General features: G+C 44.1%; 1 protein-coding gene across 13 annotated transcripts in view; it reads right to left on the bottom strand.

Moving 5' to 3' along the window:
* CACNA1B (calcium voltage-gated channel subunit alpha1 B) overlaps positions 1-13373 on the bottom strand; it is a 297888-nt gene that overhangs the window by 117835 nt on the left and 166680 nt on the right. For all 13 annotated transcript variants that reach the window (XM_061479698.1, XM_061479707.1, XM_061479708.1 and 10 more), the window contains 3 exons: positions 7390-7502; positions 4358-4470; positions 385-516 (listed from right to left, as the gene is read on the bottom strand). In XM_061479698.1, the coding sequence (XP_061335682.1) occupies positions 385-516; positions 4358-4470; positions 7390-7502 (358 nt within the window). The remainder of the gene's footprint in view (positions 1-384; positions 517-4357; positions 4471-7389; positions 7503-13373) is intronic.

The raw sequence follows: 13373 nt of genomic DNA, 5'->3' as shown, positions 1-13373 counted from the left end.
GCAACATTTCTAATGAGAAAAAATCAGCTTCAGCAGAATTGTGTTTTCCAGCACAAAATATTCCAAGTGAATAAACTCAGGGAAAAGAATCTGCCTTTTCCCTAATGGTAGAAAAAAGTGCTGCCTCCCCAGCCCTGCTCCAGAGCTCTGGGTGCACATGGGGACCATGGAATGACACAGGAGCTTGAATTAGGGTAACTATGAAGAATTCAGCTCCAAGTAAAAGAGCAGAAGAGGATCTGCTGTCCTACAAACCAGCGACCACTTCTCAGCATCCCAGGAAGTCTGACACCTGTACCCAGGATGTGAATCCTTCATCCCTGCAGCATTCCATGTGCATGCTTTCAGATTACCCCTGAAAGGACAACGATGAATTACACTTACTGTCCTCCAAACAGCTGCATCCCCAGCAAAGCAAACACCACAATGAAAAGGAAGAGCAGGAAAAGCAAACTGATGATGGACTTCATGGAGTTCAGCAAGGAGACCACCAGATTCCTCAGGGAATTCCAGTACCTGCATTGGAGATCAGAGCAGCAGGGAGAGAACATGAGAGGGAGAAGAGCCTCTGGTAAGAAACTAATACAATCTATTATTATAGAAAAGGAAAAGAATGGCCAGGAATATCAGCATCTTTAAATGACTCTCCATGACTGGAAAATACAGCTCACTGAGGAGCAAAACTTCTTGTAGGATCTCAAGGGCAGAGATGGCCACCTCGGTGCACATGTACCCATGCGGAGCAGTTGTATGCAACGGCAGTGTTTGGTTTAATTCCTCAGTAACTCCTTTCTTGATGCAGATCTCAACCTTTCTGTATTTTCTCCTTCAGCATGGCAGCCAGCAGGGGTGTCCAACCAGGGATGTATCAATGTCATGAATGGGGACAGCGAAAACCTCCCTTTGTAAGACACAAATCAGCTCATTTCCAGTGTGATGTCTTTGTGGTGTCTGTCCAGCTTGTCAGATGTCAATACCCGTAAGTGGAAAACTCCCACATGTTCAGACATCTATGATTTCTGTAGATGCTCAACACACGCATTCATGCAAAAGGAATCTATTCCATTCACGCACGATGCCTTCACCGTGGGGCAATTCAACCACATGGTTTAAGCATCCAGGACCAAGCAACAGCTTCGGACAATGAAAACAAATCTGGGACATTAACTCCAACTTGGCAAGAGGGAATGGCTCAGCATGAATCCTGCCTGACACATGCAAGTCGCCTCTGGCCAGATACCGAAGTTAGTTTGGTTTTATCCCTCCTGTCCCCTGAGATGGCTCCTGGCACACTCAGAGTCAGGCACACTGAGTGACAACGTGCGGGAGGGTGCTCAGGAACAGCTCTCTTTCCTGGCTTTATTGCCCTGCTGGGAACAGGCAGGGAGCATTTATATTAGGAAAATTAATGAATCAGAAAATGCAGAAAGAGCTATCAAGCAGAGGAGCTCTTTGACAATCTCCTGTTGGACAGACAGGCAGAACAACAGGGCTGGAGCAGACGGGAGGGATCGAGTGATTTAGAGCCATTTCACGTGTCCTCTGATGAAAGTTTTGAGACCATGGGGGAAGATTTTCCTCTCTTTTTGTGCAGTGACTTTCCTCTTCTCCACCACCCAGCACCAAGAGCTGCCATTCAGAGGCCACTCTCAGCAGCAGCTCTACCATCCTGGCCTGTGTGTCCTCTGGCTGCAGTTTTAGAGACAGATACATGCTAAGCTCCTTCCTGCAGCGCAGCTTGGGTATCCAGCAGAAGGAAGCCCATGGATTCCTCCCATTTGATGGGGAGAAAAGCTCAGAGCTTGAGTCAGAAGCACAGAAACACCATCCTTTCTCTTCTCTTTATCTTTGTTTCCCTCCCCTTCCTTACCACAGGTGTAGCTGGGAGAGCTGAACCACCCCATGGTTCTCTGTACTGATGTGCATCCCAGGAGAAGCAGGATCTTGCATTCCCATTGACCCATTCCAAGAAGAGTTATGTCATCATACAATGACAGAGAGTTTCAGGGGAATCTCTCAGGACCAGATCTAGTCAGGGTTTCACTCTTCAGCAAAAGGGGCTGAGCTTCTATCATTGGAGATGGAGGAAGCATTTACTGCTCACATGGCTCTCCCCCATTTGACCCAACAGCTTCAAGCAATGCCTGCCACAAAAGCAGCTAACACAACCGTGCCTGAAACACATGGGGAGGCTCTGCCTTGCCCTGGAATAGCTCAGCACCAAATCCTGCCTGAATACACAGAGCCAGGATATAAATAGGAGCTGCATTTCTACAAGTGCCAGTCCCCATTCAGTTCTGTGATGACAAAGAGGAGAACATGTGAAGCTGTTTTCTTCTTGTCCTCTTTGCTGGATTTTACCCCTTCTTTAGGTGTGTCCACTCATAGTGCAGCTTTCTGCCACATTTCAGGCTGACTGTAATTTAACTTCTTAACTACTGCATCACTCTGCTGTCTGTAGGCACCGATTTGGGAGATGTGAATCAGAAGGTCTAATACCATCGATTATTCAAGGCATTGGATTGCAACTGGCTTTTATTAAACACAAAGGAAAAAAAGGACATGGATTTTCAGAGGAAAGTTTCTATGAAAGAGATGGGAAAAAGAAAACTACTGAGGGACAGGATGTAAAATAAAGACTGTAATGAGAGCACGTAGGCAGCAATCTGTGCCTTGTGCCACTGCTTTGGTCACTCTCCATGAATGATGCTAGGGCTGAGCTGGTCAGGCACTGGGAGAATGTGGCCCAGCAACAATGAGCTACCTCCATGTGAGCTGGGGATGAGACATGGCTTCTGGTAACGCAATGAACACATTTATCATGTCAGGTTCAAAAATAACATGGTGAGGTCAAGGGAACTTCAACATCAGTGAGGTGAGAGTTTCATTGGCTGTTCTAAGAAGGGGAATAGCACTCAGCTGGTTCCATGATGTGCTTTGCTAAGTTACATCTCAGGCCTAAACCTTTATTACATTGGCTAAGAACCTGAATAGTCAAAACTTGCAAGAAAGATCAATTTAGCATGTAAAAATGTCCAAAATTATTTAAAAGTACAACACACAATCAGACACATTGAATCTCAGTAGCTCTGGATAAAATTAACTGCTGACTTGCTATGAATTTCCTACAAATCCTGGAGTTTTCCATAACTAGCAGTAGCTCACAGGTGATGTTACAGTGATATTTGTGGGGCAGGCATCCACCTGTTTTGCTGAACATTCATAGAGCTTCACATTTCCAACTCCTTTGTCCCCCAGTACAAATGGCACAGTGTCCCACACAGCTCTTGGGTCTACGTGATGATTAGCAAATGAGCAAATCTTGCAGAGCTGACAAAACCCATGTGCCTGAATAGCTGCGAAAGTACCTGGGTACTCTAAATTACTGTTCTCAACTGTGATAACTTGTGCTCCATCAATCTGAGATGGCTGGGTTTGCTTTGGAGGGAGATGCTGTCCCCCCTTTTGTTACTTTAAGCTAAGAACAACTAAGGAAGTGACGGAAAGAGAGGAGATATGAGGAGGTAATGGTCTAAATGGTGTAAAAAAAAAAAAAAAGAAAAAGGTGGAAAACAACAGCAGCATCAATTTTCACGCCATAATTTTGAAATCCTGCAGAAATTGCTCTAGATGGATTTCTAAATTGCTACTGCCAGCATATGTTAGTGCAATGCATGAGCATGAAGACAACTGAAAAGCTGGGGCAAGCCAACTCCTGGTGACAATTCAGCTTCTCAGGCTCAAGGCTGAAAACCTCAGACATACCCAGAGCAGACACAGCACAGGCAGCAGCAACACACTTCATATTTGTGTGAACACAGTGGTTCAGGTGCCAGGATTTGGTACTTACCAATAATCAGGGGAGCTTGGTATTTCCTAAATACTAAGGATTTCCTAAATACTTAAGGAACAGTCACTGGCTCCACAGCAGATAAGGACAGTGGGCAGCTTATGGAGCTTAGAAAATGGATAAACTTTTTTCTCTTATCACAAGAAACAAGTGATCAGCTTGTGAGATTTTTGTTTCAAGGAAGCCTAAAACCAAAGAAAAGAAGGACGCTGTCATGCTCATCACTGCACTGTGGAGTCTTCTACCCAAGGACAGACAAACCTCCACAAGATCCTGGGGAAAGGGCTATTAAAAGTTCTTGTGGATGCAAACACAGGCTCAGGAACTCCCTAAACTGCCAGAAACATGGATAGCCCAGCCAAGGAAAGGGAAACTTCTTTTCCTGCCTCCTATTAGAGTCAGTGCAGATGTACAACGTTAGGACTAACAAGAGTGTTATCCTGCTGATGATACAGGTTCCGTATGGTGCTAAAAGTCTAATCTGAGCAGAAGGGGAGCTGGACTTACTTTGTTACTTTGAATATCCTCAGCAGTCGAAGCGCTCTCAGGACACTGATGCCAAAGGAGGTACCTGGTTTCACTGCAGCCCAAATGACTTCAAATATACTTCCCACGATCACCTGCAACAAGAGTCCATTTTACATAAAGCAAAACTTCTGCTTAGTTCTTCGCGGTTCACCTAAGGAGGCTGATGACAGAACAAGAATGAGAGCAAGGTCTGTGCTGGCTTTCTTATGAAGGCTTCAGCAATATCATGAGTTAGCCAACAACACTAAAAGACCTTGATCCAACTTCTTCAGGAACTTCTGTTTGAGGAGAGGAGCCTTGGGCAAGGGCCTGTAGGGACAGGCCAAGGGGAATGGCTTTAACCTGCCAGAGGGGAGACTGAGATGAGCTCTTAGGCAGAAGCTCTTCCCTGTGAGGGTGCTGAGGCGCTGGCACAGGGTGCCCAGAGAAGCTGTGGCTGCCCCATCCCTGGCAGTGTTCAAGGCCAGGTTGGACACAGGGGCTTGGAGCAAGCTGCTCCAGTGGAAGGGGTCCCTGCCTGTGGCAGGGGTTGGAGCTGGAGGAGCTTTAAGGTTCCTTCCAACACGAACCAGGCTGGGATACTATGAACTTTCTGCATTCCAGTCTACAAAAGGGCAAGACCAAACGCCAACACTTGATTTTCCCACCCAATGCAGCATAGTCAGTACAGCCTGCAGATGCAGGGGACACTGCCCCATCCTCCCCTTCCCATCTAAAGCACCAGAAGTCTTTCATACACAGCAGTGCAGAAGCTGTGTATGAAGAGTTCAGACACAGTGCTCCATACCTGATACTAATGAAGCATCAGGTGTGGGCAAGATTACCTGAAACTTCTGGCAACTGAGAGTCTTTAGGAGAGCAATTAAGGTAATAGCTATTAAGAGATCCTGAAAATCTCTAGCACGTAGAGCCCATCATCAGCTAGACTCTCAGGTTATTAAAAAATAGTCCTAAATCAAGGTGATTTTTAGGTTTTGTTGTGTTTTCCTTGCTTGTTTTAATGCTAGCAGAGGATTAACTTCAAGTGATAAAGAAATCTCTGAAATCCTTTATTAAAAAAAGCACAAAATAACCCCTAATGAGTTAAGCACAATTGCAAAGGACAATTATATCCACACAGGTTACTGCACAGTTAATAAGACAGGCATTTGGCTGCCAATTGCAGTTATTACTTGCATTAACCCAGCATCTCAGAGCTCCCATTGACCACGGTCCCCAGTTGCATGAAGCACCATAAACACGTTATCACCAGACCCCTGAAAGCAGCTGGCTTGCGTTGTGAGAGGGAGCCGTAATGGGAACTCAGTGCTGGAAGAGCTGTGTCTGAATACCTGAGCAGTGCTGGGAGACTCAGCAGCTTGGAAACAGAAATTTGAATGTTGTTTCAAAACTACAGCACTGCTTGTAGCTTCTCTGCAACAAATGCTGTACCCTCAGCTTCCAGAAAATGCAGAGGAAAGGCAAAGACAGAGCATCTGCTGATCCAGTCCCTTCCATCAGAAAAAGAAGGAACAAAACTACTCTCCCACAGTCTTTCACTCTTGAGACTCCCTCATGAATCAGCAGAAACCTTTCCTGAGACACTCCATATGTGTCTCCTCTGATAATTAATTTTGCTGTCATCTCCACACGGCCTCCTGGGAGCTTGTTTCACATGAGACCTCACTGGACTGTTGCTCCCAAGACTGATGCCGCTGTGATTTGTTGTTTCACTTTTTGCATTTGAATGGTTTCATCTTGATGGTTTGTCAAACTAAACTGACTGCAGATCCCCGTGATGTCCCAGCGGGGGTGAAGTAGCTGAATTAATTCTGGAGGCTGGAAGGTGGGCGAGGAGGAAGAAACATAGATAGAAGCTGGATCCCTATGGATCCTCTAAAGAAGGAAGAGTTAGACCAACAGCTTTACCTCCTGGGAAACACTTATTTCCAGTGCTGCGCTCACAATAGCATGATGCAAAGCAGAGAGACCAATAGGTTCATTTCTTGCTTAGGCCAAGCTCTTAATTCTCCCATAACAGGAGGCTGGAACTAGATGAGCTTTAAGGTCCCTTCCATTCTAGGATTCTATAATACCTGTAGCCTTGGATTTAGGAATGGTCACTTACTGAAGGTAAGAATGCTTCCTCTCCTTCATTGCCAGAGCAAACCTAAAGCAAGGAATTTTGCTCCATGGGGCAGAAGAATCACTCCCAGCGTTTTGGCAGATAAAGACTATAAACAACAGACTAAATCTTGAAGAGAAGGACTGGATGATATGTACAATGACCTGTTTCCCTCTTGCCTGTGGCTATATCATAAGCTTCATATCTAGTTTGCTAAAGAAACCTTCTAGACTGCTTCCAGCTCTGGGATGCAGTGCTCAGCCCACTCTAAAGGTGAGAAATGCTGAGTTAACCTGTGTGAGGACACCTTACAGCCTAATAGCTTTCAATGAATAAATTAACATCTGCATGCAACGTTCCTTGTTAGACAGAGTCAAAACTGACCCCATTATTGACACTTCAATGCTGTAGTTCTAACATGAAGAGGAGAGACCGTATTTCTGCAGTAAAAGGATGTGAGTTATTACCTTTCTGTCACCTAATCATGTGTTTAGGCTTCTGCTTCTGGGCACTCATGTCTGAAAAGTGCTGTCTATGTATCTTGAGGTAAAGGCCATTAAATGGTTGACTGGGGAGGTAAGCAATAAGATGGGGGGGGGGGTTGTCTTTCAATCACCTCATTTAAATGGGAGAGAGAACCTCTCAGTAATCAGAGCATTTACTGGTGCTGATGCTGCGAACACCCTCTAGCTTGATGAGGAAATGCAATCCCCAGCTGTCACATTTCTTCAAAAAGGATGATAACTAGGGGAAGCTTAATGTGTCTCATTGCAGCTCATTTATACAATGACAGCTTCCCACAGAAGGCACACACACAGCACCATTCCCCATGGATTCCCACACTCACCCTTAAATGCCCAGCCCCACTGAATAAAGGGAAAACCACATGTTCGTCCACAAGACTTACCCCAAAGTCAAAGCAGTTGAATGAAGAGTGGAAGTAATTCCTCGGCCCCAGCCCATACATCTTCAAAGACATCTCAGTAAGGAACAGACCCAGAAAAACAAACTCTGCAAAATCTGCAAACAGGAGAAGAGATTAAATTAGTCCGCAAGACCTTGGTAGGCAGACCTCGCCATGTGGGGAACAAGGGTAATTGTTCACAACACTGACTGCCTCCTGCCAGGAGAAAATCCCTCTGGAATGGCAAACAGGACCCTGAGGACAGCTTCACATAATTATTTCTATACGCACCACGAGCTGTATTCAGCCTTCAGGAACTGTGAAGGCAGTGCTTCATGTGTACTCTGGAAAGGTGGTATGAGCATTAAATAACACCCTCATCATCTCTGTAAGGGAGTTTCAAAAGAAAGCTCTGGATCTAAAGGTCTCATCGCTAAAGGTCTCATTTAATTGCACAGATAATGCTTTGCAAATGTGCGTTTGGGACTTCTGTACCTACACATGACAGGCACTTTTGGGAGCAGGGTGTAAGCTTTTGTAACATCCTCTCATGATAAAAATACCTTCAGATGCAACGGAACTGCTGCCTCTGAGAGCTCATATTCAGAGGTGTTGTGTCTACTGTTAGCACGTAACCACATTTATTTTTATTATGTCAGTATAACCATATAATTATGGAAGAACAAGTTTTGTTTCCTTCTGCTTCACATAGCACGGGCAAATAGGCTGTGAAGCTTTTGATGAGGAAATTTATCACCTATGATGAAACAAAGGGCAGAAAGAAAATATAGCTGGAGACTGCAATTTCCACATCACGTTTTTAGGTCTTGAAGCTACAGAAAACACTGCCTTTGGCATTTTAAGTCATGCAAGTTTAAACCTGGAGGGCAATAAGCAACAGCAACAATGGAATATTAAAAAACAAACATGAAAAGGGCAAAACCCCCTCTACATTACCAAAACAAACCAAATAGTGTAAGGCAAACCTCTCCCTCTAGAGAAATGATGAGGGAAAGAATCAAACTTCACAGAGTGGAAATTAATCACATTGCTTAGTGCAGTACAGAAGGTTCTCAGATGCTGGAGCTGCATAGAAGCTACAGGAAAGTTATCTTCTATAATTTCAGTTTTATCACTTCAGGAATAATAAGGACGGTACCAAACTTCTCTCAAAGGTGCACACAGAGATACAGGGGGCAACACATGCAAGAACACACAAGGCAAGGAGGAAGATTTCAGCTAGATAATCCTGAATTCCAAGTGCTTTGTACACCACCTGCAATATGTGGCTTCAGCTAATGAGTGTGGGGAAAGAGATGAGGGAATGCATGGCTTTCACTCCATGCACGGCCTCGCACATTCATACTGAGTGTGGCTGGCCCAGGCCCATCTCCCATTGCTGCTTGTCTTTTGGAATTGCTTGGAAAAAATACAGCTTCAATTATCAAAAAATAAAAAGGGGTTTTAAATTTCAGATGAAAGGCAGTCATGGAATAGCATAGGCATAAAGAGACATGAAATCCAGGAAGCATTAATCAGATGAGAAAGGCTTTATTAACACTTCAGTGAGGAGCCTACAAGGACACTTCTGCCAACATTTGCAATAGAGAAGAAAATACAAGGAGTATTAATTATACCATGCAACCTACTCCTCTTGAAAATAGGAGCAATATCATTAAAGGAAACTATCAAAGGCAGAGTGTTCACATTTGAGGAATAAGATGTCAAAGTATGAAGTCTGCCAACTTCTCAGCCTTTTTCCTACTGAGAGGTAGGCTCCATCCACTGGATCTCAGTGCTCAGGGAAAGCACATGAAGGAGCAAGCATGCCTCCATCTCCCTTTGAACTTGGATCTTGCTTCTCCAAGCAAGACATCTGCATCATGCTGCAACTTTCCTCTCCTTTCTGATATCAGATGCTCAACAAACAAACAGTTGTTTGCAGCACAAGGGATCCCAGTGTAGGGAGTTATCCACAGTTTCACTGGCAACCCATCTGACTACATGAGTGCAGAGGGTGTGAGAAAGGGACCAGGAAACCAATGGCAGGCATAAAATGAGATGGCTGACAAGTTCAGGAATACAAAACCACATAGTTTTAAAAAAACACATGTTCAGTGGTACTGAATTCCTTTGCACTGAATTAAAAAGATCATAATTGTGAACTAAGAATGTTAAAATCCTGAATTATTAATAGCTGGCCACATAAACCTGAAGCTTAAGCTAGTTTCCAGGTCACATCCTGAACTTCCATTCTGCACCACATGTACTTTGGAAATGGTAAGAAATAGAAGGCAAAACTCCCCCGTAAAGCATATGCAACTTCTCTGGATGTGAAAGAATTTTTGCTGTTGCTGTCACCCATTTCATTAGCCCGGAGGGAAAGCTTGTCCAGCGTTTGTGCTGACAAGAGTCTCTTCTTGCTGGGTAGTTATCACTTACGTCTTCAGCTTCATGCTTGGCAGAGCTCAGCAAGCCCAATGGTGCTTATTGGAATGACTTCAGTGGAAAGTCTCCCTGTCACAAGGTTTGACACTAAGCCAGTGCTTTGAAACTGGTGGCCTTGCTTAGTTAGCAGACAAAAGTTAAAATCATAGGGAGGGGTTGTAGATCAGACTACAGAAAGCATTGCACATCCTCCTGCTGCTTCATATCTCACACTGGCACGAAGATTCTCATCCTCTTATCTGTTCACCAGACTCACCTTTAAGAGCTACATTCCAGGTACATCCCATAAGCTTCCACAGAGTAACAAAATACTAGGTAGGGGGAGTTTTACTGTTATTTTCACCAATAAATCTCAGTACGTTTTGCCAAGACAATTTTCATAGTTGCAAAAGAAGAAGAAGGAGGAAAGAAACAAGGATTAATGTTCAGTCACCCATCTGGCAGAAGTACGAACAAAACCCAGGTATCAACAAGTGCAATGTTCCATCATCGGACTGACACATCCTGCAAATACACATGTAAAACCAGGATATCGTAGGAGAAAAAAAAGCTAGCAAAGGTCCTCGCTAAATAAAACAAAACCAAGAAATATTTGATTGAAAAAAAAAGCAACAGGAAACATTAGAAACTCAGAACGTCCAAGAAACAACTCTCTTCTGTTACTCTTTAAAGAGCCACCCAGCTTGACCCTTCACAGCTGATGACTCCCATCTAGATCAGAGTTCAAACCAGACAGTGACAGCTCTATTTCAGCAGGTACCAGGTACTACAAATCATAGCACTGTGAGGGCAAGGGATGGAGGCAAGGAGGTGAGGAAAATATGAACACAGTGAACAACTTGGGCAGAGGGAATTGACTTGCAATGAATCAGCTTCTCCAGTGGCAGATCAGAAGCATCATTTTTTCTGACATGGCCTTGCCTATATAATTGCAAATGAAATTTCATTGTTTGGACCTCCTGGTATTCAGACCCCACATGTAATTCAATCTGCCTTAAGCAGAAGCATTTTGTAATGTGATTTAAGGGAAAAAAGTTTGATACAAATACTCTCATTTCAAATTTGTGCCATTGGCAAAGACTGTGCTAGCATCTTTTTGTCCTGCATGTTTGAATTAGACAGTTAGCAGCTCTTTTTTGTCAATCACCCGTGGATTAATTCCATTTCTGCCCTGTCCCCAAGTCCATTGTCATTAGGAGTAGATGCTTTGGTTTTCTTTCCTCATCCTTCTCACACATTAAGCCAACCATGAAGAGAACCTCAATGGAGTACAACTTCCTGCTCTTAGACAAAGCAGACGTGAAACATTCAGCAGCCATAAAGAAATATGCTCACTCCAGAAAGCCTTTTTACTCACAGTTGCAAATGTTGCATATTTATATCCGGAGGGAGCTGGCTATCTACTTCAAAGGCAAACACAACATCATCAAAAAGGCCTAATTGTACCAGGCACATGGTGCAGCATAGCACACAGGGAAGATGTTCTCAGGCCAAAATGGCTAAAATACTGTTTTCAAATATTGTATTTATCAGAAAGGAGACATTCTGGACCTTGGTTTTAGACAGTTGTAAATTTAGGAGCAAGTCCAGGATCACTGTAATGTTAGCTTTAGAAACACTGAGAGCGCTGATTCAGGGAGGGCAGCCACAAGGGAAGGGAAGACCCATGAGAGGGCTTGCAAGCGAAGCCTTACTGATCCTAAAACCTTCTCACCATGCACCCTAAAGCCCACCCTGTGGAGGCTAAAGAACTCTGGTTCCCAACTGGAAAATACCTTAATCCTGCACTTCCATTTTGTGCCCACATTATGGATTTTGCCAGCTTGTTGCCCTCAGTTGAAGATGCATCTTTGCTGCTACGAGATCTTGGTGATGCATTTTGAGTCTAGACTACAGAGTTGTCTTCTGACAGAAGGCTCTGCTTTCTGAGGACACTGGCAGTGGTAGAAATTAATGCAAACAGATGACAACCATGGGTGGCTGCATGAGAAACTGCAACTTATTCAACAGAAGGTCCATGCTTCAGTGAGCAAAACATGCCATGCGTCCATGTGTAGTATGGCAAAAAGTCCTATTGTAATTTGGTACGGGAGTCTTTTCATACAGAGAAGGAAAATCTCTGATCTAATTCAGGGATAATTACAGGGCCATAAAGGATGTCCTGTTATTCATCACACCCCAAGAGTTCAAAGAATTCCTCATCAAATCTAAACTAAAGGAATCCCAAGCCTCTTCTAAAGCTCCTACACCTCCTTTTCCAAAGCAATTGCAGTACTATGGAATATCAAGCAGAGAAAGCTAATCAGAACAATTCAAGAACAGAAAATCTCAAAGAAAAGACCAAGGGAAAAATAAATCAGTGAGGACCCACAGGCTTCTGCCGCCCGTTAAGTAAAATTAATCTGTAATGTAATCAGACTTCTCCACAGAGAGACAGGTATAATTGAATTAGAGGTGCCTGGGTAGAGTTTCAGAGTTTAGTGGATCCTCCCAGACTTTCCCACCCTCATCTCCCACTTCTACAAGCTCACAAAACTCTTTCTCAGTTCATTTCTAAGCACCTTCCCTGAGACAACATAATTAGAATTGGCTACTTCTCTCTTGCTCTACGTCAGACAAACCAAGTCCTGCTCCTGTATAGCAAAGTTCATTCATCATGGATTAACCTTAAAGCCATTTTTAAATTGTCACTCTTAGAGTTGAAGGATTTTGCCAAGTATTTCCAGGAGCTGTTTAAATTCCCCTGCTTTTGTGATATCTTGTTCTGCCTTTAACTAATAGATTTGTACACAAATCTGGGGTGGGACAGGGCTTTCAAGGAGCACTCCCCAGTAGGTTAAGCCACTTAGGGAGCGGAATGTGTTACTTTGGGGTCAAGTCAGGCTGGCTGTGATTTAGGGCAGGCGGAGGTGAGTGGGGCCAAGTCCAGTTTTACCATGACCACAATAACAAAGCAACCAGTTACAAACAAAGTCCCACACCTCTTAAGGCATAAAATATTCCCTGCAACCAATGTTAAACTTTAAACATAGGAAAGATTATGCTATGAAAACTTGATTTAACTTAGATCTTAGGCAGAAGCTCTTCCCTGTGAGGGTGCTGAGGCGCTGGCACAGGGTGCCCAGAGAAGCTGTGGCTGCCCCATCCCTGGCAGTGTTCAAGGCCAGGTTGGACACAGGGGCTTGGAGCAAGCTGCTCTAGTGGAAGGGGTCCCTGCCCATGGCAGGGGTTGGGACTGGATGAGCTTTAAGGTCCCTTCCAACACAAACCATTCTAGGATTCCAAAATCCCCCAGGAAAATGGGCAGAAACCTTTAGTTCATTACCCATGCAAAGGCAGGCTGGGAGGATGAGGATTTAAACTCCCAAGAGGTTCTATGCTGTTTTTTGATTTTTACATAAAAATAAGCCAATGGGATGCCTCATTCTTAGCTAGGTGGTACCCTAACACCAAGAAATCAAAGTATGCTACCCAAGTGTTCCTGAAACTAATTGACAATCCTGTTAGGGACACATGCAGAGCTCCTGAAAGAAGGATCC

Source organism: Pezoporus flaviventris, unplaced genomic scaffold, assembly GCF_033815535.1.
Source record: "Pezoporus flaviventris isolate CSIRO_AGI_PZ_B2104156 unplaced genomic scaffold, CSIRO_AGI_Pfla_v1 ptg000154l, whole genome shotgun sequence".
Lineage (NCBI taxonomy): Eukaryota > Metazoa > Chordata > Aves > Psittaciformes > Psittacidae > Pezoporus > Pezoporus flaviventris.
Note: the sequence above shows the minus strand (reverse complement) of the source record. Positions and strands in the feature narration are given on the sequence as shown.